General features: G+C 47.9%; 1 protein-coding gene across 17 annotated transcripts in view; it reads left to right on the forward strand.

Moving 5' to 3' along the window:
• Positions 1–26,744, forward strand: part of lpp (LIM domain containing preferred translocation partner in lipoma) — a 507,683-nt gene extending 480,939 nt beyond the window's left edge. For 12 of the 17 annotated variants that reach the window (XM_067994826.1, XM_067994824.1, XM_067994828.1 and 9 more), the window contains 3 exons: positions 9,166–9,344; positions 11,775–11,895; positions 13,199–26,744. In XM_067994826.1, the coding sequence (XP_067850927.1) occupies positions 9,166–9,344; positions 11,775–11,895; positions 13,199–13,327 (429 nt within the window). In that variant the 3' untranslated portion in view covers positions 13,328–26,744. The remainder of the gene's footprint in view (positions 1–9,165; positions 9,345–11,774; positions 11,896–13,198) is intronic. The other 5 variants (XR_010965395.1, XR_010965397.1, XR_010965396.1 and 2 more) reach the window with 5 other exon arrangements.
• The last annotated feature ends 407 nt before the right edge of the window (positions 26,745–27,151 follow it).

A 27,151-nucleotide genomic window follows, 5' to 3' on the forward strand; every position in this document is an offset into this window, starting at 1 on the left:
GGTTGCAGCTCGCTGTAAGAAGGGAAGTGGATGGTGGTAGGAAGTTGGACTGATTGTTGACAATGGCACAGTGGAGATATCTGGCCAGCAATGCTCCCGTCGTGCTGGAGGGTTGGAGGACCAGCAGCTGGGAACTCTTGGCCAGAACCTCCAGAAATCTGTTTCGGTCACCCTGAGCGCCGCAGTTTTGAGATCATGGGAGAAGAGTCATAGAGAGGATATAGATTGTCTAGGGTTAGGTTTTTGGAGTGGGGATATAGAGTGCGTAGGGTGGGGTATTTGGAGTGGGGATATAGAGTGCGCAGGGTGGGGTATTTGGAGTGGGGATATAGAGTGCGCAGGGTGGGGTATTTGGAGTGGGGATATAGAGTGCGCAGGGTGGGGTATTTGGAGTGGGGATATAGAGTGCGCAGGGTGGGGTATTTGGAGTGGGGATATAGAGTGCGCAGGGTGGGGTATTTGGAGTCAAGGGAAGATCATGTCTGACTAATTTGATTGAATTTTTTGAGAGGGTGACTAGGCGTGTGGATGAGGGTAACGCAGTGGATGTGGTATACATGGATTTCAGTAAGGCCTTCGATAAAGTCCCCCACAGGAGACTGGTCAAGAAGGTACGAGCCCATGGAATCCAGGGTGCCTTGGCACTTTGGATACAAAACTGGCTTAGTGGCAGAAGGCAGAGGGTGATGGTCGAAGGTTGTTTTTGTGACTGGAAGCCTGTGGCCAGTGGGGTACCACAGGGATCGGTGCTGGGTCCCTTGCTGTTTGTGGTCTACATTAATGACGTGGATATGAATGTAAAAGGTATGATCAGTAAGTTCGCTGATGATACAAAGATTGGTAGGGTGGTAAATAGCGAGGAGGATAGCCTCAGTCTGCAGGACGATATAGATGGGTTGGTCAGATGGGCGGAACAGTGGCAAATGGAATTTAACCCGGAAAAGTGCGAGGTGATGCACTTTGGAGGGACTAACAAGGCAAGGGAATACACAATGAATGGGAGGACCCTAGGCAAGACAGAGGGTCAGAGGGATCTTGGTGTGCAAGTTCATAGATCCCTGAAGGCAGCGGAACAGGTAGATAAGGTGGTAAAGAAGGCATATGGGATACTTGCCTTTATTAGCCGAGGCATAGAATATAAGAGCAAGGAGGTTATGATGGAGCTGTATAAAACACTGGTTAGGCCACAGCTGGAGTACTGTGTGCAGTTCTGGTCGCCACACTACAGGAAGGATGTGATCGCTTTGGAGAGGGTGCAGAGGAGATTCACCAGGATGTTACCAGGGCTGGAGCGCTTCAGCTATGAAGAGAGACTGGGAAGATTGGGTTTGTTTTCCTTGGAGCAGAGGAGGCTGAGGGGGGACATGATTGAGGTGTACAAAATTATGAGGGGCACAGATAGGATGGATACTAAGGAGCTTTTTCCCTTCGTTGAGGGTTCTATAACAAGGGGACATAGATTCAAGGTAAAAGGCAGGAGGTTTAGAGGGGATTTGAGAAAGAACTTTTTCACCCAGAGGGTGGTTGGAGTCTGGAACTCACTGTCTGAAAGGGTTGTGGAGGCAGGAACCCTCACAACATTCAAGAAGCATTTGGATGAGCACTTGAAATGCCATAGCATACAAGGCTACGGACCAAATGCTGGAATATGGGATTAGAGTAGACAGGGCTGATGGCCGGCGCGGACACGATGGGCCGAAGGGCCTCTATCCGTGCTGTATAACTCTATGACTCTATGAGTGGGGATATAGAGTGCGTAGGGTGGGGTATTTGGAGTGGGGATATAGAGTGTGCAGGGTGGGGTATTTGTAACAGGAATATAGAGTACACAGGGTGGGGTATTTGGAGTGGGGATATAGAGTGTGCAGGGTGGGGTATTTGGAGTGGGGATATAGAGTGCGCAGGGTGGGGTATTTGTAACAGGAATATAGAGTACACAGGGTGGGGTATTTGTAACAGGAATATAGAGTACGCAGAATCAGACATTTGGCTTGAGGTATAATTTGGAAAGAGTTTAGAAGCAATTCATTTTGTTCAGAATTCACAAGACAGACTTTGTGAAATTCTTCTCCGTCTCAGCCCCTCCCAGCCGACCTGCCCCCTCTCCATTTACTTGTCGTTCTTTACTTCTGAGTAGAAAGTGGCAGCAGTCTCGAACCCCGCTGCATGTATCGACTGACCTGCGGCCTGCTGTGAATGGGCCTGTGTCCGATGGGACTGTTTGATGTGCCTGTAGGGACAATGCACAATTTCCAGTGATGACTCCTTTATTCTTATAATTATGACATTTCTCAGTGCTTGAGGGCGATTCCATGTATGTAGTGCATTGTGTCAGTGTGTTTGGCTTTAATACTTGCGGAATTAAAAATAGGACTACATCTAGGGGCTTTGAGGTGGTGTCGATAGACGGAAGCATCCATCAGTCTCCTCTCCTCTGTACTGAAATTATAACAAATAGCCTCATTTACGCTGATAATTGTAATGGGATCCAGAGGCAGACTTCGAGCCATCAGAATTGGGGCTGTGAAAAAGAGGATCACTCACTTCTAACACAAGGATATTAACCCATTGAGGGCAACACCAGGCTCCTCCCAAGGCCCCCTCTCTCTAACCTAGGAGTCACTGGACAGTGATCAGGAGCAGGAACCCGGGCTGATTATCCCCTCTCTCTAACCCAGGGGTCACTGGACAGTGCCCACCACTATCCCACCGCTAACCCATGCACGGCAGGGAGTGGAGACACCAATCTTAGTCCCTAAGAGATTGACTGTACTGAAGGGAGCTGCCGTCTAACCATGGGCATGGATGGCGAAGCTGGGTGAAGCTCGAGCTATTCAAAAGAAGGGACGAATATGCTGACTGTAATCTCTCTGTATGATAATGTTATTTTTGCAATCGCTCCCTAGTTCACATTAGTGTAATCAGAACCTCCTGCTGAAGGTCACACAATCTTTAGAGAAGTTGATGTAGATAGTATGAACAGATCTTAAATAAACCCATATGGACTGTTGAACACCCAAACTTCGATTTTGTTTTATATGCTGCAAACTGCATCGACCTTATTTAGGTATTTGATGCAGCTGTTGTCTGCTGGCCACTTTTATACTGAATTGTTTATGGTGTCCTGCATTAAAGGTAATTGTGCAATCATGTGACAGAACATTAGCCTTTGACCTCTGATCCCCTTGGTCCAACTCTAGCTTAGTTGCTTGGCAACGAATGGATTGTTTGATTGACTTCGGCCAAAATTCTCCTTGGGAATTTTTTCATGTAACGCCACATGAGATTGGCAGCAGCACTGGGCGGGTAAATGGGGGTTGAGGTACGGATCGGCCATGATCTGATCAAATGGCGGAACAGGCTCGAGGGGCTGAATGGCCTCCTTCTGTTCCTGTTGCTGCAAAAAGAGGCTGTGTGCGACTCTTAATGAGCGTTGAGGAGAAAGACGACTCGTTTCTTTATTTGTTCGCCCACTGGTGCTCCGCTTTCTCAATGATCTGTTGTGAGACTCTCTCTCATGCTCATTTTTGCCCCATCTCAGTGTAATAGTTAAAATAGGACCCTGTGCAGAGCAAGGGAAACAAAAATAGGCAGAATGGTAATGGTGCATTAAATGGGCAGCTGTTGCAGTTGGGGGGGAGTATTGGGGGAGTGTGGGGAGTATTGGGGGAGTGTGGGGAGTATTGGGGGAGTGTGGGGAGTATTGGGGGAGTGTGGGGAGTATTGGGGGAGTGTCAGGAGTATTGGGGGAGTGTCGGGAGTATTGGGGGAGTGTGGGGAGTATTGGGGGAGTGTCGGGAGTGTTGGGTGGAGAATTGGGGGAGTGTGAGGAATATTGGGGGATTGCAGGGAGTGGGGGGAATGTTGTGGGAGTGTGGGGAGTATTGGGGGTGTGTGGGGAGTATTGGGGGATTGCAGGGAGTGGGGGGAATGTTGTGGGAGTGTGGGGAGTATTGGGGGTGTGTGGGGAGTATTGGGGGATTGCGGGGAGTGGGGGGAGTGTTGTGGGAGTGTGGGGAGTATTGGGATTATTGGGGAGTGTGGGGAGTATTGGGGCAGTATGGGGAGTATTGGGGGGTGTGGGGAGTATTGGGGGGGTGTGGGGAGTATTGGGGGATTGCGGGGAGTGGGGGGAGTGTTGTGGGAGTGTGGGGAGTATTGGGATTATTGGGGAGTGTGGGGAGTATTGGGGCAGTATGGGGAGTATTGGGGGGTGTGGGGAGTATTGGGGGGGTGTGGGGAGTATTGGGGCAGTATGGGGAGTATTGGGGGAGTATGGGGAGTATTGGTGGGTGTGGGGAGTATTGGGGGGGTGTGGGGAGTATTGGGGGATTGCAGGGAGTGGGGGGAGTGTTGTGGGAGTGTGGGGAGTATTGGGGGGCGTGGGGAGTATTGGGGCAGTATGGGGTGTATCGGGGGGGGTGGGGAGAATGTTGGGAAGTGGGGGATGTGTGGGGTGTATCAGGGAAGTGTGGGGAGTATCTGGGGGGTGTGAGGAGTATTGGGGGAGTGGTAAGGCCAGCATTTATTGCCCATCCCTAATTGCCCCTGAGAAGATGGTGCTGGGCCTTCTTCTTGAGCCGCTTCATTAAGAACCATTCCAACATCTTCCGCCTCCACACATAGTTTACCTTTTTAGTCTCTAATAGGCCCTACTCTTTCCTTTGTTATCCTCTTGCTCTTAATGTATTTATAAAACATCTTTGGGTTTTCTTTGATCCAAGGTCCATCTGGAAGGATGGGCTGAATTGCTGTCCTCACTGTGCTTCCCAAAGCCGCAATGAATCATCAGAGAACTTTATAAACTTCACCCCTTAATCTTTCTAATCTGAGCAGAAGATCTTATAACAACAACAACTTGCATTTATATAGCGCCTTTAACATAAACGTACCAAGGCGCTTCACAGGAGCGATTATCAAACAAATTTGACACTGAACCACACAAGGAGATATTATGTAATAATATAATATAAGGAGATAAATGTAATATTTCCAAGTTTGCTGACGACACAAAACTAGGTGGGATTGTGAGTTGTGAGGAGGATGCAAAGAGGCTTCAAGGTGATTTAGACAAGTTGAGTGAGTGGGCAAATACATGGCAGATGCAGTATAATGTGGATAAATGTGAAGTTATCCACTTTGGAAGGAAAAACAGAAAGGCAGAGTATTATTTAAATGGTGATAGATTTGGGAATGTTGATGTACAAAGGGACCTGGGTGTCCTTGTACACCAGTCACTGAAAGCAAACATGCAGGTGCAGCAAGCAGTTAGGAAGGCAAATGGTATGTTGGCCTTCATCGCAAGAGGATTTGAGTACAGGAGCAAGGATGTCTTACTGCAGTTATACAGGGCCTTGGTGAGACCACACCTGGAGTATTGTGTGCAGTTTTGGTCTCCTTACCTAAGAAAGGATATACTTGCCATAGAGGGAGTGCAGCGAAGGTTCACCAGACTGATTCCTGGGATGGCAGGACTGTCGTATGAGGAGAGATTGGGTCGACTCGGCCTGTATTCACTCGAGTTTAGAAGAATGAGAGGGGATCTCATTGAAACGTATAAAATTCTGACAGGGCTAGACAGACTGGATGCAGGACGATGTTTCCCCTGGCTGGGGAGTCCAGAACCAGGGGTCACAGTCTCAGGATACGGGGTAGGACATTTAGGACTGAGATGAGGAGAAGTTTCTTCACTCAGAGGGTGGTGAACCTGTGGAATTCTCTACCACAGAAGGCTGTGGAGGCCAAGTCACTGAATATATTTAAGAAGGAGCTGGATAGATTTCTTGACACAAAAGACATCAAGGGGTATGGGGAGAGAGCGGGAATATGGTATTGAGATAGAGGATCAGCCATGATCATATTGAATGGAGGAGCAGGCTCGAAGGGCCGAATGGCCTACTCCTGCTCCTATTTTCTATGTTTCTATTAGGACAAGTAACCAAAAGCTTGGTCAAAGAGGCAGGTTTTAAGGAGCATCTTAAAGGAGGAGAGAGAGGCGGAGAGGTTTAGGGGGCAAATCCAGGGCTTAGGGCCGAGGCAGCTGAAGGCAAGTAGTTGACTTAAAGTTTAATCGGCAGTGAGCAGAGGTCTGCATCTGCAGAGTTCTGTTTTGCCTTAATGGAGAGCAATGCAGAACTGATAGTATAACTTGGGCCTGCTGGCTCTTAAAACTGCTTTAAACGGGTAGACCACTGCCTCACTTTAAATGCAGGGTATTTTCATGTTTTGTTGCCCTTAGCAACTTGGAGTATTGTGCACAGTTCTGGTCTCCATATTATAGAAAGAATATAGAGACATTTGAGAGGATGCAAAAAAGATTCACAAGGATGATAACATAAGAACATAAGAAATATGAGCAGGAGTAGGCCATACGGCCCCTCGAGCCTGCTCCTCCATTCAATAAGATCAAGGCTGATCTTCGACCTCAACTCTACTTTCCCGCCTGATCCCCATTTCCCTTCATGTCCAAAAATCCATCGATCTCAGTCTTGAATATACTCAATGACTGAGCATCCACAGCCCTCTGGGATAGAGAATTCTAAAGATTCACAACCCTCTGTGTGAAGAAATATTTCCTTATCTTGGTCCTAAATGGTCGACCCCTTATCCTGAGACTATGTCCCCTAGTTCTAGACCCTCCAGCCAGGGGAAACAGCCTCTCAGCATCTACCCTGTTAAGTCATAGAATCATAGAATCATAGAAGTTTACAACATGGAAACAGGCCCTTCGGCCCAACATGTCCGTGTCGCCCAGTTTATACCACTAAGCTAGTCCCAATTGCCTGCACTTGGCCCATATCCCTCTATACCCATCTTACCCATGTAACTGTCCAAATGCTTTTTAAAAGACAAAATTGTACCCGCCTCTGGCAGCTCGTTCCAGACACTCACCACCCTTTGAGTGAAAAAATTGCCCCTCTGGACCCTTTTGTATCTCTCCCCTCTCACCTTAAATCTATGCCCCCTCGTTATAGACTCCCCTACCTTTGGGAAAAGATTTTGACTATCTACCTTAAGTCCTCTAAGAATTTTATACACTTCAATGAGATCACCTCTCATTCTTCTAAACTCCAGAGAGTATAGGCCCATTCTACTCAACCTCTCCTCATTAGACAACCCTCTCATCCCAGGAATCAATCTAGTGAACCTTCGTTGCACCCCCTCTAAGGCAAGTATATCCTTCCTTAAGTAAGGAGGCCAAAACTGCACACAGTACTCCAGGTGAGCTCTCACCAGAGTCCTATATAATTGCAGTAAGACTTCCTTACTCTTATACTCCAACCCCCTTGCAATAAAGGCTGACACACTATTTGCCTTCCTAATTGCTTGCTGTACCTGCATGTTAACTTTCTGTGTTTCGTGTACAAGGACACTCAAATCCCTCTGAACACCAACATTTCTTAGTCTCTCACCTTTTAAAAAATATTCTGCTTTTCTGTTCTTCCTACCAAAGTGGATAATTTCACATTTCCCCACATTATACTCCATCTGCCACCTTCTTGCCCACTCACTTAACCTGTCTATATCCCTTTGCAACCTCTTTGTGTCCTCCTCACAGCTTACTTTCCCACCTAACTTTCTATCGTCAGCAAACTTGGATACATTACGCTCAGTCCCTTCATCTAAGTCATTAATATAGATTGTAAATAGCTGAGGCCCAAGCACTGATCCTTGAGGCACCCCACTAGTTACAGCCTGCCAACCCGAAAATGACATGTTTATCCCTACTCTCAGTTTTCTGTCTGTTAACCAATCCTCTATCCATGCTAATATATTACCCTCAACCCCATGAGCCCTTATCTCGTGTCACAACCCTTTATGTGGCACCTTATCGAATGCCTTTCGAAAATCCAAATATACGACATCCACTGGTTCCCCTTTATCTACCCTGCTAGTTACACCCTCAAAAAACTCTAATAAATTTGTCAAACACGATTTCCCTTTCATAAAACCATGTTGACTCTGCCTAATCATATTATGATTTTCTAAGTGCCCTGTCACCACTTCCTTAATAATGGATTCCAGCATTTTCCCGACGACTGATGTCAGGCTAACTGGCCTGTAGTTCCCTGTTTTCTCTCTCCCTCCTTTCTTGAATAGCGGGGTTACATTTGCTGCCTTCCAGTCCACTGGGACCGTTCTAGAATCTAGGGAATTTTGGATGATCAAAACCAATGCATCCACTATCTCTTCAGCCACCTCTTTTAGAACCCTCGGATGTAGGCCATCAGATCCAGGGGATTTATCGGCTTTTCTCCAGTACTTTTTCTTCATTGATATTAATTACTTTAAGTTCCTCACTTTCATTAGACCCTTGGTTCCCCACTATTTCTGGTATGTTTTTTGCGTCTTCAACTGTGAAGACAGGTACAAAATATTTGTTTAACATCTCTGCCATTTCCTTATTTCCCATTATAATTTCTCCTGCCTCTGCTTCTAAGGGACCAATGTTTACTTACGCTAATCTCTTCCTTTTTACATACTTGAAATTCTATCACATTATGATCACTCTTCCCCCAAGGATCCTTGATTATAAGATTACTAATTAACCCTGTCTCATTACACAATACTAGATCCAAAATAGCCCGTTCCCTGGTTCGTTCCTCGACATATTGTGCTAGAAAACTGTCTCGAATGCATTCCATGAAGTCGTCCTTCAAACTGATACCAGAACTGAGAGAATATCCTTATCAGGAAAGGCTGAACAGGCTGGGGCTCTTTTCTCCAGAAAAGAGAAGGCTGAGGGGTGACCTGATAGAGGTCTTTAAGATAATGATAGGGTTTGATAGGGTAGACGTAGAGAAAATGTCTCCACTTGTGCGGGAATCCAAAACTAGAGATCATAAATATAAAATGGCCACTGAGAAATCCATTAGGGAATTCAGGAGAAACTTCTTTACCCAGAGAGTAGTTAGAATGTGGAACTCACTACTGCAAGGAGTAGTTGAGGCGAATAGTGTAGATGCATTTAAGGGGAAGCTCGATAAACACACGAGGGAGAAAGGAATAGAAGGATATGCTGATAGGGTGAGATGGAGTAGGGAGGGAGGAGGCTCGTGTGGAGCATAAACACCGGCATAGACCAGTTGGGCCGAATGGCCTGTTTCTGTGCTGTAGTCTCGATGTAACTAACCAGTTTGGTACTTGGTTCTCTCTCCATTACAGAACACACTGGAGCAATGCAGTGTCTGCTCTAAACCAATCATGGAGCGCATCTTGCGAGCAACAGGCAAGGCGTATCACCCACAATGCTTCACCTGTGTGGTCTGTCACCGCAGTCTCGATGGAATCCCCTTCACTGTTGATGCATCCAATCAGATTCACTGCATCGAGGATTTCCACAAGTATGTACCTTAACCAATACATCACTAACAACTAAACCAGTACAGTAACTCATACCATAACCAATACATCAGTAACAACTAAACCAGTACAGTAACTCATACCATAACCAATACATCACTAACAACTAAACCAGTACAGTAACTCATACCATAACCAATACATCACTAACAACTAAACCAGTACAGTAACTCATACCATAACCAATACATCACTAACAACTAAACCAGTACAGTAACTCATACCATAACCAATACATCACTAACAACTAAACCAGTACAGTAACTCATACCATAACCAATACATCAGTAACAACTAAACCAGTACAGTAATTCATACCATAACCAATACATCACTAACAACTAAACCAGTACAGTTACTCATACCATAACCAATACATCACTAACAGCTAAACCAGTACAGTAACTCATACCATAACCAATACATCACTAACAACTAAACCAGTACAGTTACTCATACCATAACCAATACATCACTAACAGCTAAACCAGTACAGTTACTCATACCATAACCAATACATCAGTAATAACTTAATCAGTACAGTAACTCATACCATAACCGATACATCACTAATAACTTAAGCAGTACCGTAACTAATACCTTAAACAATACATCACTAATAATTTAACGAATCCTTCAACCAATAACATAATTAATATTTGAATAAATTCTGTCTCAGGAACTAACTCTCCCTGGGGTACAGTTCCTGGAAGTGCTGACTCTCTCTGGGGTACAGTTCCTGAAGGTGCTGACTCTCTCTGGGGTACAGTTCCTGAAGGTGCTGACTCTCACTGGGGTACAGTTCCTGAAGGTGCTGACTCTCCCTGGGGTACAGTTCCTGAAGGTGCTGACTCTCTCTGGGGTACAGTTCCTGAAGGTGCTGACTCTCTCTGGGGTACAGTTCCTGAAGGTGCTGACTCTCACTGGGGTACAGTTCCTGGAAGTGCTGACTCTCACTGGGGTACAGTCCCTGAAGGTGCTGACTCTCACTGGGGTACAGTTCCTGGAAGTGCTGACTCTCACTGGGGTACAGTTCCTGAAGGTGCTGACTCTCACTGGGGTACAGTTCCTGAAGGTGCTGACTCTCACTGGGGTACAGTTCCTGGAAGTGCTGACTCTCACTGGGGTACAGTCCCTGAAGGTGCTGACTCTCACTGGGGTACAGTTCCTGGAAGTGCTGACTCTCACTGGGGTACAGTCCCTGAAGGTGCTGACTCTCACTGGGGTACAGTTCCTGGAAGTGCTGACTCTCACTGGGGTACAGTTCCTGGAAGTGCTGACTCTCACTGGGGTACAGTTCCTGAAGGTGCTGACTCTCACTGGGGTACAGTTCCTGGAAGTGCTGACTCTCACTGGGGTACAGTTCCTGAAGGTGCTGACTCTCACTGGGGTACAGTTCCTGGAAGTGCTGACTCTCACTGGGGTACAGTCCCTGAAGGTGCTGACTCTCACTGGGGTACAGTTCCTGGAAGTGCTGACTCTCACTGGGGTACAGTCCCTGAAGGTGCTGACTCTCACTGGGGTACAGTTCCTGGAAGTGCTGACTCTCTCTGGGGTACAGTTCCTGGAAGTGCTGACTCTCCCTGGGGTACAGTTCCTGGAAGTGCTGACTCTCCCTGGGGTACAGTTCCTGGAAGTGCTGACTCTCCCTGGGGTACAGTTCCTGGAAGTGCTGACTCTCCCTGGGGTACAGTTCCTGGAAGTGCTGACTCTCTCTGGGGTACAGTTCCTGGAAGTGCTGACTCTCCCTGGGGTACAGTTCCTGGAAGTGCTGACTCTCCCTGGGGTACAGTTCCTGGAAGTGCTGACTCTCCCTGGGGTACAGTTCCTGGAAGTGCTGACTCTCACTGGGATACAGTTCCTGAAGGTGCTGACTCTCACTGGGTTACAGTTCCTGAAGGTGCTGACTCTCCCTGGGGTACAGTTCCTGAAGGTGCTGACTCTCACTGGGGTACAGTTCCTGAAGGTGCTGACTCTCACTGGGGTACAGTTCCTGGAAGTGCTGACTCTCACTGGGGTACAGTTCCTGGAAGTGCTGACTCTCACTGGGTTACAGTTCCTGAAGGTGCTGACTCTCCCTGGGGTACAGTTCCTGAAGGTGCTGACTCTCTCTGGGGTACAGTTCCTGAAGGTGCTGACTCTCACTGGGGTACAGTTCCTGAAGGTGCTGACTGCTAAGCTCAGTATCTCACACTGTGCATCTCTGATTGGGTTCCTCACTAAACGATATGGCCTCTGAGATTGTACAGAGGTGCTGGGGGTATCCCACCCTTACCCTGGAGTTACCGCTGGAGACCAAGAAGACCCGCCTGGACTGCCTGTCGTTTCATCCACTGATGGATCGTTTACAGCCGAGTCACAGCATGAGGAATCACTCTGATGTCCACCTTCGGTTCCTTCTGCTTCTGCAGGAAATTTGCCCCACGGTGTTCGGTCTGTAATGAGGCCATCATGCCAGCACAAGGCCAGGAGGAAACGGTTCGCATCGTGGCTTTGGATCGGGACTTCCATGTGCAGTGCTATCGCTGTGAGGTAAGGTCACCGTGACTGGCCGCTGTCATTCAGACCAGTGCACGATCATTTTCACCAGCTCTGGGTCCTCTGTAGAGGCAAATTGCCACACTCAGTAACCGGTCTCAGCCGTGGCTCAGTGCGTAACTCTCTCACCTCTGAGTCAGAAGGTGCTGGGTTTAAATCCCACTCCAGGGATTTGAGCCCATAATCCAGGCTGACACTCCCAGTGTCGTACTGAGGGAGTGCTGCACTGTCTGAGGTGCTGTCTGTCAGGTGAGACGTTAAACCGAGGCCCTGTCTGCCCTCTCGGTTGGATGTAAAACATCCCATGGCACTATTTCAAAAAAGAGCGGGGAGTTCTCCCCAGTATTGTGGTCAATATATTTTTTTTATTCGTTCATGGGATGTGGGCGTCGCTGGCGAGGCCAGCATTTATTGCCCATCCCTAATTGCCCTCGAGAAGGCAATATTTATCACTAAAACAGACTACCTGGTCATTTATCTTATTGCTCTTTGTGGGATCTTGCAAATGCAAGTCTTTTTCTTACTTGGGCGGCAAATTGCAGAACGTACGAACTGGAGGAGGCCATTCAGCCCCTCAAGCTTGTTCCCCCATTCGATTAGATCATGGCCGATCTTCACCTCAATTCCATTTTCCTGCCTTTGCTCCAAATCCCTCGATACCCAACAAAAATCTATCAATCTCAGTCTTGAAAACTCCAATTGACCCCCAGCATCCACAGCATTTTGGGGGATAGAGTTCCAGATTTCCACTCCCCTTTGTGTGGACAGGTGCTTCCTGACATCATTAATGAACGGCCTGGCTCTAATTTGAAGATTGTGCCCCCTTGTTCTGGATTCCCCCACCAGAGGAAATAGTTTCTCTCTATCCACCCTATCGAATTCCTTAATCATTTAAGTGTAGCAACCCATGGAATTTATTCCTTTACATGGCACGACTCACTCAGTGACATTCCCCCATAAGATGCTGGTTGCAGTGATAGGCATTATCTCCACAGCCCTGCTCCCCCAGCGGAAGTGAAGCAGAGCCTCAGCGTTCCCAAGGCCCGAGACACTGACCGTGTCCCAAATTGCGGGGAATGGGGTAAAGGGAATAGTCTGGGCCTGAGCTTCGGACCTGCTCAGGTTCCTCAACACCTTCCATCCCTGATCCAACATTCACCACATCTCCAAATAACTCTTTGGGTGAAAACAGTCCTCCCCCTCTCCCCCTTTCTGCTTCCAGTGCTGAGATTATGCCCCTTCATTGCTGATTCTCCTCCTAACTTGCCTGATGGACTGTTATGTTTTTTTATTCCAGGACTGTAATGTGCTCCTGTCGGAGGGAGACACTCGAGGATGTTACCCCCTGGATGGACACGTCTACTGCAAGGCCTGCAACGCAGCTCGGATCCAGACACTGACCGCCAAGGCCACTACTGACCTCTGATCACTGCGGCCAGCTCGCTGACCCACACAGCCCAGCAGACAGCCCCAGCAGACAGCCCACTGACCTGTGGGAACTCTATTTCCCCCACAAGTTTCCACACTCTGCCGAAGGTCTCTGTGCTTGTGGTAACGGATGCCCTGCTTCTCCTCCTACTCTTCCACTTTCCCACTTCACTGTCAGCTCACCGCCCACAGCCTTGCTTCTGCCAATTACACTGCTGCCTTACTCACCACCATACTCCTCGGTCCAATGGACATGGTTTCTGCGAGACAGCCTCATGCTGTCTACTCTATTAGCGCTGTTTGAGGGGGGGGTTTAATTCCCGCCGTGGGCTCGGTCGTTAGCGCACTGGTCAGTCGGGGATTATTTCCTGCAGTATACGCAAGTACAGGTGAACAGTCTGCAGTCCGTCTGACTGCTCCTGGAAACTAACACTCCACAACCTGTCTGCACTATTTTAATGCGGCCGTGTTCCCGCTGATTTTGAACAGGTTGAAATAGCGCGGAAGGACATTGAAATATGAACCTGTTACCCAGAGCACTGAAAATAGCCAACCAGGAAATTACTGCCTTCGGTCACTGTGATGTGATGATCAGAACCTGGTCTATGAATCCACTCCCAGCTCACAGTCCGCAGAGTGTTCTCTCTCTCTCTCGCAATCCCTCACTCTCTCGCACTCTCTCTTGCTCTCTCTCTCTCGCTCTCTGTCTCTTTCTCTGTCTCCCTCCCTCCCTCACACTCTATCTCTCTCTGTCTCTCTCACATTCTCTCTGTCTCTCTCTCTCTCGTATTCTCCCTGTCTCTCTCTCGCTCACTCTCTATCTCTGTATCTCCCTCCGTCTCTCTCTCTCTCTCTGTCTCTCTCTGTCTCTGTCTCTCTCTGTCTCTGTCTCCCACTCTATCTCTCCCTCTGTCTCTCTGTCTCTCCCTCTATCTGTCTCTCTCTCTCTGTCTGACTCTGCCTCTGTCTCTCTCTGTCTCTCGTCGCTCTCTCTTGCACACTCCCTCTCTGTCTCTCTGTTTCTCTTTATCTCTCTCTCCTTATCTGTCGCTCTCTCTTTCTATCTCGCTCACTCTTTCTGTCTCTCTCTCTCTCTCTGTCCCTTGCTCACTCACTCTGTCTCTCTCTCTCTGTCTCTCCCTCTGTGTGTCTGTCTCTCTTTTGCTCTCTCTCTCTCGCTCTCTGTCTCTCTTTCCCTGTCTTCATCGCTCCCTCGCACTGTCTCTCTGTCCCTCTTGCATTCTCTCTGTCTCTCTCTCTCTCTCGCTCTCTGTCTCTCTCTGTCTCTATTTCTGTCTCTCTCACTCTCTGTCTCTCTCTCTGTCCGTCTCTCTGTCTCTCGTCACATTCTCTCGCTCTCTCTTGCACACTCCCTCTCTGTCTCTCTTTATCTCTCTCTCTGTCTCGCTCACTCTGTCCCTCTCCCTCTCTGTCTGTCTCTCTTTCTCCCTATCTCTCTCGTATTATTGAGTTATTTGGGAATTATTCTGGGGAATGGTGTGGAGAGTCCAGGGGATATTTTTAAAGTATTCCGACACTTTCCTTCCATTATACACACAGAGTTATAGAATTCCTTTTGGGCTGTCAGGTAAATCCCGAAAGGGAACGTTGGTGTTCCTAATTCAACGCCGGGCAGGAAACGGGTGTCGGGGAGTCAGCCCCCTGTTTTACATCCCGCCCGATCTTCCTGTTCCACTGACCCCTTTCCTCACCGAGGAAACAATGAAAATCGATTCCGCAGACTGGGTCCACATTGTCTGATAATCCTTCTACATCACTTTCCTAAAAGGACCTTAGGTGTGAATTTCCTCCTGGTTTCCTGATCTCCCGTCGTTTCCGCCAAAGTTACATTGGAAAATCGGGAGAACTCCCCCCCTGAAACTCGACCCCAGTACGTTCAGGGAGGATACCTGCAGGAGAGATTATCTACTGCCTTATATTAGCATGTGTGAAAATCTGGAGAGAATTTATCCAACTCTACACATTATAAGAAGATTTTGGAGGATCCTGATTCTATGTGAGGGAATCCCGCTGGTAAATTTGATCCCTGTTATAATCAGGTTCCTGTTTTAATCCAGGTCCTCGCTGTGTTAGCTGATCTCAGCTAGTGGGGCAATAGAGTTGGAGTAAAGAGGGGCTGTCCAATCCAGGTTCATGCTCCTGGACTCTGTCCAGTCAATCTTGCTGTGAAATAAGTGTCTGTCTGTTAAGGTTCGCGGACATGAAGAACACATCACTGCCTCAGCCGAGGGCCCTCTACAGGGGAGTGACCAGCCAATACCCATTGGCTCTCGGGAATGTTGTGTGAGGTACTGGAGGGCAAACTGTGTCCATGGATCCAATCCCAGCAGGATGGGGTGTCCATTGTACTGTATCCCAGCAGTGTGAGGGTGCCCATTGTACTGTATCCCAGCAGGATGGGGTTGCCTATTGAACTGTATGCCAGCAGGGTGGGGGTGCCCATTGTACAGTACCCCAGCAGGGTGGGGGTGCCCATTGTACAGTACCCCAGCAGGGTGGGGGTGCCCATTGTACAGTACCCCAGCAGGGTGGGGGTGCCCATTGTACTGTATCCCAGCAGAATGGAGGTGCCCATTGTACTGTATCCCAGCAGGGTGGAGGTGCCCATTGTACTGTATCCCAGCAGGGTGGAGGTGCCCATTGTACTGTATCCCAGCTGGGTGGGGATGCCTATTTTACTGCATCCCAGCAAGGTGGAGGTGCCCATTGAATTGTACCTCAGCAGGGTGTGGGTGCCCGTTGAATTGTATCCCAGCAGAGTGGGGGTACCTGTTGAATTGTATCCCAGCAGGGTGGGGGTGCCCATTGAACTGTATCCCAGCAGAATGGGGGTACCTGTTGAATTGTATCCCAGAAAGGTGGGGGTGCCCATTGTACTGTATCCCAGCAGGAATGGGGTGCCCATTGTACTGTATCCCAGCAGGAATGGGGTACCCATTGTATTGTATCCCAGCAGGGTGGAGGTGCCCATTGTATTGTATCCCAGCAGGGTGGAGGTGCCCATTGTACTGTATCCCAGCTGGGTGGGGGTGCCCATTGTATTGTATCCCAGCAGAGTGGAGGCACCCATTGTACTGTATCCCAGCAGGAATGGGGTGCCCATTGTACTGTATCCCAGCAGGAATGGGGTACCCATTGTACTGTATCCCAGCAGGGCGGAGGTGCCCATTGTACTGTATCCCAGCTGGGTGGGGGTGCCCATTGTATTGTATCCCAGCAGGGCGGAGGTGCCCATTGTACTGTATCCCAGCAGGGTGGGGGTGCCCATTGAACTGTATCCCAGCAGAGTGGAGTTGCCCATTGTACTGTATCCCAGCAGGAATGGGGTGCCCATTGTACTGTATCCCAGCAGGGTGGGGGTGCCCATTGTACTGTATCCCAGCAGAGTGGAGGTGCCCATTGTACTGTATCCCAGCTGGGTGGGGGTGCCCATTGAATTGTATCCCATCAGGGTGGGGGGGTGCCTGTCGAACTGTATCCCAGCAGGAATGGGGTGCCCATTGTACTGTATCCCAGCAGAGTGGAGGTGCCCATTGTATTGTATCCCAGCAGGAATGGGGTGCCCATTGTACTGTATCCCAGCAGGGTGGGGGTGCCCATTGAACTGTATCCCAGCAGGAGTCAGCACCTCCCCAGGAGGGGAAAAATCGAGGGACAGAAAGCTGCTGTTGTGTTTTGTGGAGTCGGTGGATGTGATTTGAACTGAAAGCCGCTGTCTTGTACAGGACAGGCTCAGACTAGTGTAAAATCTACTCTCTGTAACATCATCCCTACCGAGTGCTTCAGAACCCTCAGGGTAATGGCCGTGTGTGGTTTTAGTTGATCGAGTCCCTTCGATGAGCAATCAGCCCAAAGAATCATCTTAGCTGGGAGCACATCAGCCAGGGGTCGGAGGCTGTACTCAGTCTCTCGATGTGCATCTTGTGCTCTTAAAGGGATTTGAAGCCAGTGTTGAAAGGGAAGAACGATATAGTGAAAGACAGAGTGATTCGCTGAAAGATAGCAGTAATTTGTGTTCGCCTGGCTGGTACAGCTGGACCTTCACGGTTCATTCTGTTGAACGGGGCCAAAGCAAAATGCTCCCTCCTTTACCCAGCGCCAAATGGATGGAGCTTTGTTCCCGGAAATGTGCTTCCATTTCACAGGTTCAGCGGTGCGGAGATGTAATTTTCGAATGCACCAGGTGAGAATTGGAAAGTTTAGCTGCAGAAAGTGTTGTCATTCTGTGCTACACACGGACTGTTCTCACATCTCGTCGAAAAATCCCCTAAGGTGAGAAACCCACTTTGCCAAGAATATTGCGGACGTTTTGCTGTGCTTAAAGAAAATTTTTGTACGAGCCTCCTGAAGGATTTTAGGTCAGTAGAAAGTATCTCGTTTACCTCCTAAAAGGTCTGCTCCATCACTACCCCTGATGTGATGTTAATGGTTCTCCCCCTATTGAAACTGCACAACATGTTAAGCAGTCTAAAGGGACGTTTAGCTCAAATGAGGTTATTAACACCCAGCTGTACTCCTAGATTCTAAGGGACCGTAGAACTCGATGAGAGGTGTTTACTGAAACAGCAACGGTCGTTCCCATTTTGTATTTATACAGGAAGGAATAATGTTTGCTTCTGGCAGTTCATAAACGAGAAAAGTAACTTTTATTTAGCTCTGGGAACCTGTATTGAAATAAGAATAAATAGACTGACTTTCTAAATAACCAAAGTCAGAACATAGGGCAATGACGGACATTTCTTGGCCAAATTTAGGGAACAGTTTTGCCAGGATTTTCATGGAAAAGGAAACTAGATTTCCTATGTGGGGAAAAAATGCGTATCTGACAATAGTTACTGCAATCAGGACCTTTCAGAATGCTCTGAGGTGCAGCGTTCCTCTGTGAAGACTCACATCATTTCATGTTGTACTGCACCGCCATTGAGATTCACAGAGCAACACGACAGATGTTCATATGCCTGGTTAGGCATTTGAACATCTGTCATGGTTAGGGCCTGACACTGTGTTGGGTGATGTGGGGTTTACACTGTGTGTGTGTTGGTCAGTTTCCCATCAGGTACCGTTTCCCATCAGGTGCCGTTTCCCACCAGGTGCCGTCTCCCATCAGGTACCGTTTCCCATCAGGTACCGTTTCCCATCAGGTACCGTTTCCCATCAGGTGCCGTTTCCCATCAGGTACCGTTTCCCATCAGGTACCGTTTCCCATCAGTGCCGTTTCCCATCAGGTGCCGTTTCCCATCAGTGCCGTTTCCCATCAGGTGCCGTTTCCCATCAGGTGCCGTCTCCCATCAGGTGCCGTTTCCCATCAGGTGCCGTCTCCCATCAGGTGCCGTTTCCCATCAGGTGCCGTTTCCCATCAGGTGCCGTCTCCCATCAGGTGCCGTTTCCCATCAGGTACCGTTTCCCATCAGGTGCCGTTTCCCATCAGTGCCGTCTCCCATCAGTGCCGTCTCCCATCAGGTACCGTTTCCCATCAGTACCGTTTCCCATCAGGTACCGTTTCCCATCAGGTACCGTTTCCCATCAGGTGCCGTTTCCCATCAGTACCGTTTCCCATCAGGTGCCGTTTCCCATCAGGTGCCGTTTCCCATCAGTGCCGTTTCCCATCAGTGCCGTTTCCCATCAGGTACCGTTTCCCATCAGTGCCGTTTCCCATCAGTGCCGTTTCCCATCAGGTGCCGTTTCCCATCAGTGCCGTTTCCCATCAGTGCCGTTTCCCATCAGGTACCGTTTCCCATCAGTGCCGTTTCCCATCAGGTACCGTTTCCCATCAGTGCCGTTTCCCATCAGGTGCCGTTTCCCATCAGTGCCGTTTCCCATCAGTGCTGTTTCCCATCAGTGCCGTTTCCCATCAGGTACCGTTTCCCATCAGTGCCGTTTCCCATCAGGTGCCGTTTCCCATCAGGTGCCGTTTCCCAACAGGTTCCGTTTCCCATCAGTGCCGTTTCCCATCAGTACCGTTTCCCATCAGTGCCGTTTCCCATCAGGTTCCGTTTCCCATCAGGTTCCGTTTCCCATCAGTGCCGTTTCCCATCAGTGCCGTTTCCCATCAGGTGCCGTTTCCCATCAGGTTCCGTTTCCCATCAGGTTCCGTTTCCCATCAGGTGCCGTTTCCCATCAGGTGCCGTTTCCCATCAGGTACCGTTTCCCATCAGTGCCGTTTCCCATCAGGTTCCGTTTCCCATCAGGTGCCGTTTCCCATCAGGTGCCGTTTCCCATCAGGTACCGTTTCCCATCAGTGCCGTTTCCCATCAGGTTCCGTTTCCCATCAGGTGCCGTTTCCCATCAGTGCCGTTTCCCATCAGGTACCGTTTCCCATCAGTGCCGTTTCCCATCAGGTGCCGTTTCCCATCGGGTGCCGTTTCCCATCAGGTGCCGTTTCCCATCAGTGCCGTTTCCCATCAGGTGCCGTTTCCCATCAGGTGCCGTTTCCCATCAGGTTCCTATACAAACAGAGCCCAATTCGGGGGTGGGTATTGATCGGGTGAAAGGTGCTTCTGAAGGATAAAAGCAGTGCCGCCTTGGAGTAGCAGGACCTCGGTTTGCATCCGCTGTCCCCTCAGAGGCTACGGGCCGAGCCTGGGTCATGCTGCGATGGGAGCTGATGGTTTCACAGGTCAATGTCAGAGTCCTGGTTATAGTCACCCCCACCCTACCCCACCCCCATTCCTTATCTGCCAGCACTGGACCAGGAATGGAGCACAGTTTCATAGAACTTCTGAGCCCATGTACACTCTCCCCTATCACAGACTCCACGCACCCATTGAATCTCCTCCCACAGCCCCTATCCAGTCTAATCTATCATGGACATTACTGCAGGAATCCCTCTATAAATAATCTCCAAATGCTGACCAGGTAAAGGGCCCGACAAATCCCTCCACAGACACTAACCTCCCTCGCTCCCAACAGCGAAAGGGTAGCATTGTAACGTCCGCTCTGACCACATCTACCCGCCTTTGCTCCATATCCCTCGCTACCCTCACCCAACAAAACTCTATCGATCTCAGGCTTGAAAGCTCCAATTGACCCCCAGCATCCACAGCTTTTTTGGGGGAGAGAGTTCCAGATTCCCACTCCCCTTTGTGTGGAGAAATGCTTCCTGATTTCACCCCTGAACGACCTGGCTCTAATTTTAAGGTTAATAGATTTCACAGGAAGTTCTGCTCAGGAGGATGCAAACTGCATTTTAAATAATATTGACATGTGGGACTGGGATGATCAAAGTACCAGCTTCTTAATAATGAAGAGATCTCTTTTACTGACCCTGCAGTTCTTTAATCAGAAACGACATATGGCGCCTTAAAATTATTTAAATCAGGATATGGATCAGATGCACACTGTGCAAAAATATATTCGAAGTAAATTAGATTTGATACGTTCCACAAACTAACTTGGTCTCGTTACTGTTCAGGGCAATTTTTAACTAATTAGTGGTTATCTGCAGCCACTTTAATTTCAACTAAGTACTATTCCATCTGAGATTGTACAATTCAATTCAACACATTCCCGGTTATACAGAACATTCCCAGTTATACAACACATTCCCGGTTATACAGAACATTCCCAGTTATACAACACATTCCTGGTTATACAGAACATTCCCAGTTATACAACACATTCCTGGTTATACAAAACATTCCCAGTTATACAACACATTCCCAGGTTTTACAGAACATTCCCAGTTATACAAAACATTCCTGGTTATACAACACATTCCCGGTTATACAGAACATTCCCAGTTATACAACACATTCCCTGGTTTTACAGAACATTCCCAGTTATACAAAACATTCCCGGTTATACAACACATTCCCGGTTATACAGAACATTCCCAGTTATACAACACATTCCCTGGTTTTACAGAACATTCCCAGGTTATACAGAACATTCCCGGTTATACAGAACATTCCTGGTTATATAACACATTCCTGGTTATACAACACATTCCCAGTTATACAGCACAGTCCTGGATCCTATAACACATTCCTGGTTGTATAAAGCGTTCCCAGTATCCAGGTTGCTCTGAGCGGCTCTCACTCCAGGTGTTTGGTCAATCGGAGACTCTGCTATGACTCTGCCGAGATACAAAGTCTGAGACGAAAAGTCACTTCCAAAGTCGGTATTTATCTCTGTCAGGATTCGACCATTCGGGGAAGTGAAATCAGGAAGCACTTTTTCCCACAAAGGATGTTGGAAATCTGGAATTCTCTCCCCAAAAGACCGTGGATGCTGGGGGTCAATTGGAATTTTCAAGACTGAGAGCGATAGGTTTTTGGTGGGTCAGGGTATCGAGGGTTACGGAACCAAGGCGGGAAAATGGAGTGAAGATACAGATCAGCCATGATCTAATTAAATGGGGGAACAGGCTCGAGGGGCTGAATGGCCTCCTCCTGCTGTTGGACTTTATTTTAATATGATATTCAAAACAAATATCGAGACGGGAAATAATGGTTAAGGACTCCCTGACCCTGGGGGGCGGGGGGAATGGGGGAGTTGGACATCAGCTCTATTCCGATACCATGTAACTGTCACTGCTCTTACCCCAGGGGCCTGAGGTCACCCCCATCCTGCCAATGGCTGACCGATAGGTGCAGTCAGGCGGGGCTGGGCGGGGGTTAGATATAACAACTTGCATTTATATAGTGCCCTTAACGTAGTAAACCGTCCCAAGGCGCTTCACAGGAGCGATTATCAAACAAAATTTGACACCGAGCCACATAAGGAGATATTAGGACAGGTGACCAAAAGCTCGGTCAAAGAGGGAGGTTTTAAGGAGCGTCTTAAAGGAGGAGAGAGAGGCGGAGAGGTTTGTGGAGGGAATTCCAGTCCTTAGGGCCGAGGCAGCTGAAGGCACGGCCGCCAATGGTGGAGTGATTAAAATCGGGGATGCGCAAGAGGCCAGAATTGGAGGAGTGCAGAGATCCCGGAGGGTTGTAGGGCTGGAGGAGGTTACAGAGATAGGGAGGGGCGAGGGCATGGAGGGATTTGAAAACGAGGATGAGAATTTTAAAATGGACGCGTTGCCGGACTGGAAGCCAGTGTAGGTCAGCGAGCACTGGGGGTGAAGGGTGCGAGTTAGGATATGGGGGCAGCAGAGTTTTGGATGAGCTATCTGCAGACGGGACACTGGGGCTGTGACCTTTGACCTGTGATCTGTGAGTGACCAGGTCATGGCTGTCACCAGCTGTCTCCTGTCCTATCTCCCCAAATGCTCAGACCCAGACGCAGCATTCAACTGAACGCAATGTACAAAACACAGAGTCACTTTCCTCTCCACAGGGACAGGATGCATTTAAAAAAAGATCAGATTAATTTCATTGATTTAAAAAACAGTAATTATTCACTTGTGATATTCAGTTGAAAAAATCCCAATATCAATTTGGTGTCAGCCCATGTGACCTGGTCACAAGACGTTAAACCAAGGCTCCGTCTGCCCTCTCAGGTGGATGTAAAAGATCCCATGGCCACGATTGGAAGAAGAGCAGGGGAGTTCTCCCCAGTGTCCTGGTCAATATTTATCCCTCAACCAACATCACTAAAAACAGGTTATCTGCTCATTATCTCATTGCTATTTGTGGGATCTTGCTGTGCAAATTGGCTGAAGTGTTTCTGATCGAGATGGCGATCAGCACTCAGTAATCACCAATGGAAATGTTAAGGAGACTGGTGCCCTCTGCAGAGGTAGTCAAGGCAGCATTGCAGCTTGGGAGCTGGGTTCTCAGGGATTGGGGTCTCGGGGACTGGGGGCTGGGGTCTCGGGGGCTTGGGTCCGTTTTAAGCACCAGAGTAGGAGTAGAGCAGTCCCAGGGCAGGTACAGCACGGGTTAGAAAGAGAGTAAAGCTCCCTCTAAACTGTCCCATCAAACACTCCCAGGGCAGGTACAGCACGGGTTAGATACAGAGTTTCCATTTTCCACAATGTAACACTGGGGTACAGTACTGGTGGGTACAGGTCTGTCACTGTATCACACTGGGGTACAGTACTGGTGGGTACAGGTCTGTCACTGTATCACACTGGGGTACAGTACTGGTGGGTACAGGTCTGTCACTGTATAACCCTGGGGTACAGTACTGGTGGGTACAGGTCTGTCACTGTATAACACTGGGGTACAGTACTGGTGGGTACAGGTCTGTCACTGTATAACACTGGGGTACAGTAATGGTGGGTACAGGTCTGTCACTGTATAACACTGGGGTACAGGTCTGTCACCGTGTAACACTGTAAAGGGGATGGGACTGTAGTGAAGCTGTGTTTGTGGTGGACCAGGCACGATATTAATGGAGAGCCTGTTGGTGTCTGTGGAACAGATCCTGCTCTGCGCATGGTGGAGATTTCACATTCTCCATTGCCGCGCGTGTGTTTTTATCTCGTGTGTAAACACACCTCTTCTGAAGATTACCTGTTGCCCTTTACTGTCGCTTTCAGAGCTGTGCTGTAATTAATTTGGGGGGGGGGGTGTTTGATTTCTATGCAATAAAGTGAGAATTGCGCGCTGCTACAATCACTGATGTAACGCTGGGTTTCCCAGAGTCCGAGAAGCTCGAGCTTCTTCACACTTTACTTTCATGAAGAGACTCCTGAGCTGGCAACATGTCGCCACCTGCTGGGTGCACAGGGTCACTGCCCCAAACACATTTCCTGAACTTGGACCAATTTGCAAGTTTGGGTTTTTGGAAATTTCAAACACAGGTCACGATTCCCAAACCAATGTGGAAATGTTTGTCTGGGACTCTGTAAACCTCATGCTGCTTTTCTCTGAGTTTCAATTGTAGGTAACCGAGAGAAACATCACTTTAACCAAATATTAACTTTTAAAACCCTTTATAAACAAACACTATTATTACGCTAATGTATTTATAATCAGCTATGATGGACTGAAACTGACCCAGAGGAGAACAGATAATGAACAGAGGGTTTTATGGAGTCTGTTTCAGATCAGTTACTGTCTTTGGAATATATCAACAGTTGTTTAATTGTCTACCTGTTATGCTTCCATCCTACACTAAATATTACAGGGAAAATCACAATATTACAGGGCAAATCACAATATCACAGGGCAAATCACAATATTACAGGGCAAATCACAATATCACAGGGCAAATCACAATATTACAGGGCAAATCACAATATTACAGGGCAAATCACAATCACAGGGAAAATCACAATATTACAGGGCAAATCACAATATCACAGGGCAAATCACAATATTACAGGGCAAATCACAATATCACAGGGAAAATCAGAATATTACAGGGCAAATCACAATATCACAGGGAAAATCACAATCACAGGGAAAATCACAATATTACAGGGCAAATCACAATATCACAGGGCAAATCACAATATTACATGGCAAATCACAATATCACAGGGAAAATCACAATATCACAGGGCAAATCACAATATCACAGGGAAAATCAGAATATTACAGGGCAAATCACAATATCACAGGGAAAATCACAATATTACAGGGCAAATCACAATATCACAGGGCAAATCACAATATTACAGGGCAAAGCACAATATCACAGAGCACTGTACAACTACAGGATTGACTATAGCGCAATTAATTTGGGATTTTTTTGTTTGTATATTATTGCCTTAAAAATAATGTGTTTAGCAATGTCAGTTTCCTCTGAACAGTGAAGAATTTAATCAGGTATAAACATAAATGACAGATGCAAAAATCTCAGACTCTGAGCTGGTGCCTGCCCAGTAATCTCCCTGCAGTTAGATAAGTTACAAAGACAAGTCAAGTGAGTAGAAAGTGACTTCTTTATAAAATAGACATGCTTGTCGTAACTCACATTCTCACACCATCCAGTTCTGTACCCAGTTTTTGGTGTGCACATTATTTTTCCCTTTTCCCCAGCCTTGCCTCAGTACTAGGTTTTGCTGCCAGTCTGTGCTGAGTCTGGTGAATTCAACCAGAACAGAGACAGGAATTTTACTGTTGGGCTAGGGGAGGGGAAAGATCAGCCAGGACTTATTCTCCTGATCGCAAGGCTAGTAACCCCTCCTGTGTGTGGGTGTTGGGTGAGAGCCAGATTGGCACATGGAACCCATACCCCAGTGAGAGCTCGAACCCGGGAACAGCGTTGTGAGGCAAGTTATTAGAGATTCATGGGGCATGGCAATAGGTGAGGTTTGAGTATTTTTTTGCATGACTCACACACTGTACAGTCCAATATGTCTAGAAATTGTCATCTTTAGGGAACTGTCGGGGATCTGCCATTTGGAAAAGTTCTGTGCAAACCTCTTCCATTTCCTTGAGTCCCGTAGAGCGTGTCACCATCACTCTTGCCTCAGATGAGCAAATAGCCCATGGTTACTGTTGGTGGAGTTTGTGGTACTTACATATTGATCAAAAATGTAGCAGAGTTTTTACATGAGAAGGTTTTAGTTCAAACCAGGCAGCTTGTAGCAGTGAGACTGTCTGCTGGGCTAAGTCTCTGGGAAGCCCTGCACTCTTGTTTGACACCTGAAGTTGTACTGACTGATAGTTTTCAGCACATGCCATGATTTAGGTGGTGTGGTTCATAATAAATGTCAGGTGCACATCAGGGGTGAGGGGATCTGAAAGAATATTAATGCATTCTAGAGCCAGTCTGCAATGGAATACAATCAACCCAACTCAACCCCACCAATACAACCCAGCCCAACTCAACCCAGCCAATCCAACCCAGCCCAACCCAACTCAACCCACCCAATCCAACCCAGCCCAACTCAACCCAGCCAATCCAACCCAGCCCAACCCAACTCAACCCACCCAATCCAACCCAGCCCAACCCAACTCAACCCAGCCAATCCAACCCAACCCAGCCCAACCCAACTCAACCCAGCCAACCCAGCCCAACCCAACTCAACCCACCCAATCCAACCCAGCCCAACTCAACCCAGCCAATCCAACCCAGCCCAACTCAACTCAACCCACCCAATCCAACCCAACCCAACTCAAATCAACCCAAAATAATGCAAATCGATGCAGCAATGGAAGGTGAGCTTCAATCTAAGCCACTTTTGCCATTTCAAATAAGAGCAGGGTGAGGTCACAGCCACTTATAGAGAAGATAGAAGGAGCAATTAAATGGAATTGGAGGAGCAGAGGGCAACCTAGACATGTTGGACTGTATATACTTATTTAGATTGAATATAAAACATTTTATATATAACACTTCAAAATTGATAACTTTTGCTTTGCAATTCACCTGTGATTATTTTAATTACTGAAATATTTCTTTTTAAAACTATGTGTTCATCTGCAATATGTTTTTAATTTGATTCAAGAGGGAGCTGAGAATCACTAGTGGTCCTGGTCCCTCCCTCCTCTGCTTGAGATTTGTATAATGCCTATTAGCACCGTACTCAATAAAACTCTCACATACAATCACAACATTGTTATCGTGCAGCTTATTCTGATGTCAGCTTATAGTTAAATAAAATTACAGTTTGTATTGGATGTTAACGGCTGTGTTCACCCCTCTGCCCCTGTAAACCAGTGGAGAACTGGCCCTAGACTAGAAATATTTCCTCAGCCACTTTCATTGTTGCTTTGTAACTGGCAAACAAGAGGCATATATTAGGACTGACCCTGTTAGCTTTAACCTCAGCTCCCTGGTGTGAGGGTCCATCTCAGTCCCATCTGGGGTCCCGTAGCCTGAGTGGGGCTTCTCAGCTGAACCACACCCATCCTCACATGACATTGAGCCCTGAGCACTAAGAGTGCCCCTTACTCTCTCTGACTGGAATAGTTTCCAGAACATCTGGATTCATGCATCCTACGCCAACAGAACCTGTCCC

This window comes from Heptranchias perlo, chromosome 13 (genome assembly GCF_035084215.1).
Source record: "Heptranchias perlo isolate sHepPer1 chromosome 13, sHepPer1.hap1, whole genome shotgun sequence".
NCBI classification, from domain to species: domain Eukaryota; kingdom Metazoa; phylum Chordata; class Chondrichthyes; order Hexanchiformes; family Hexanchidae; genus Heptranchias; species Heptranchias perlo.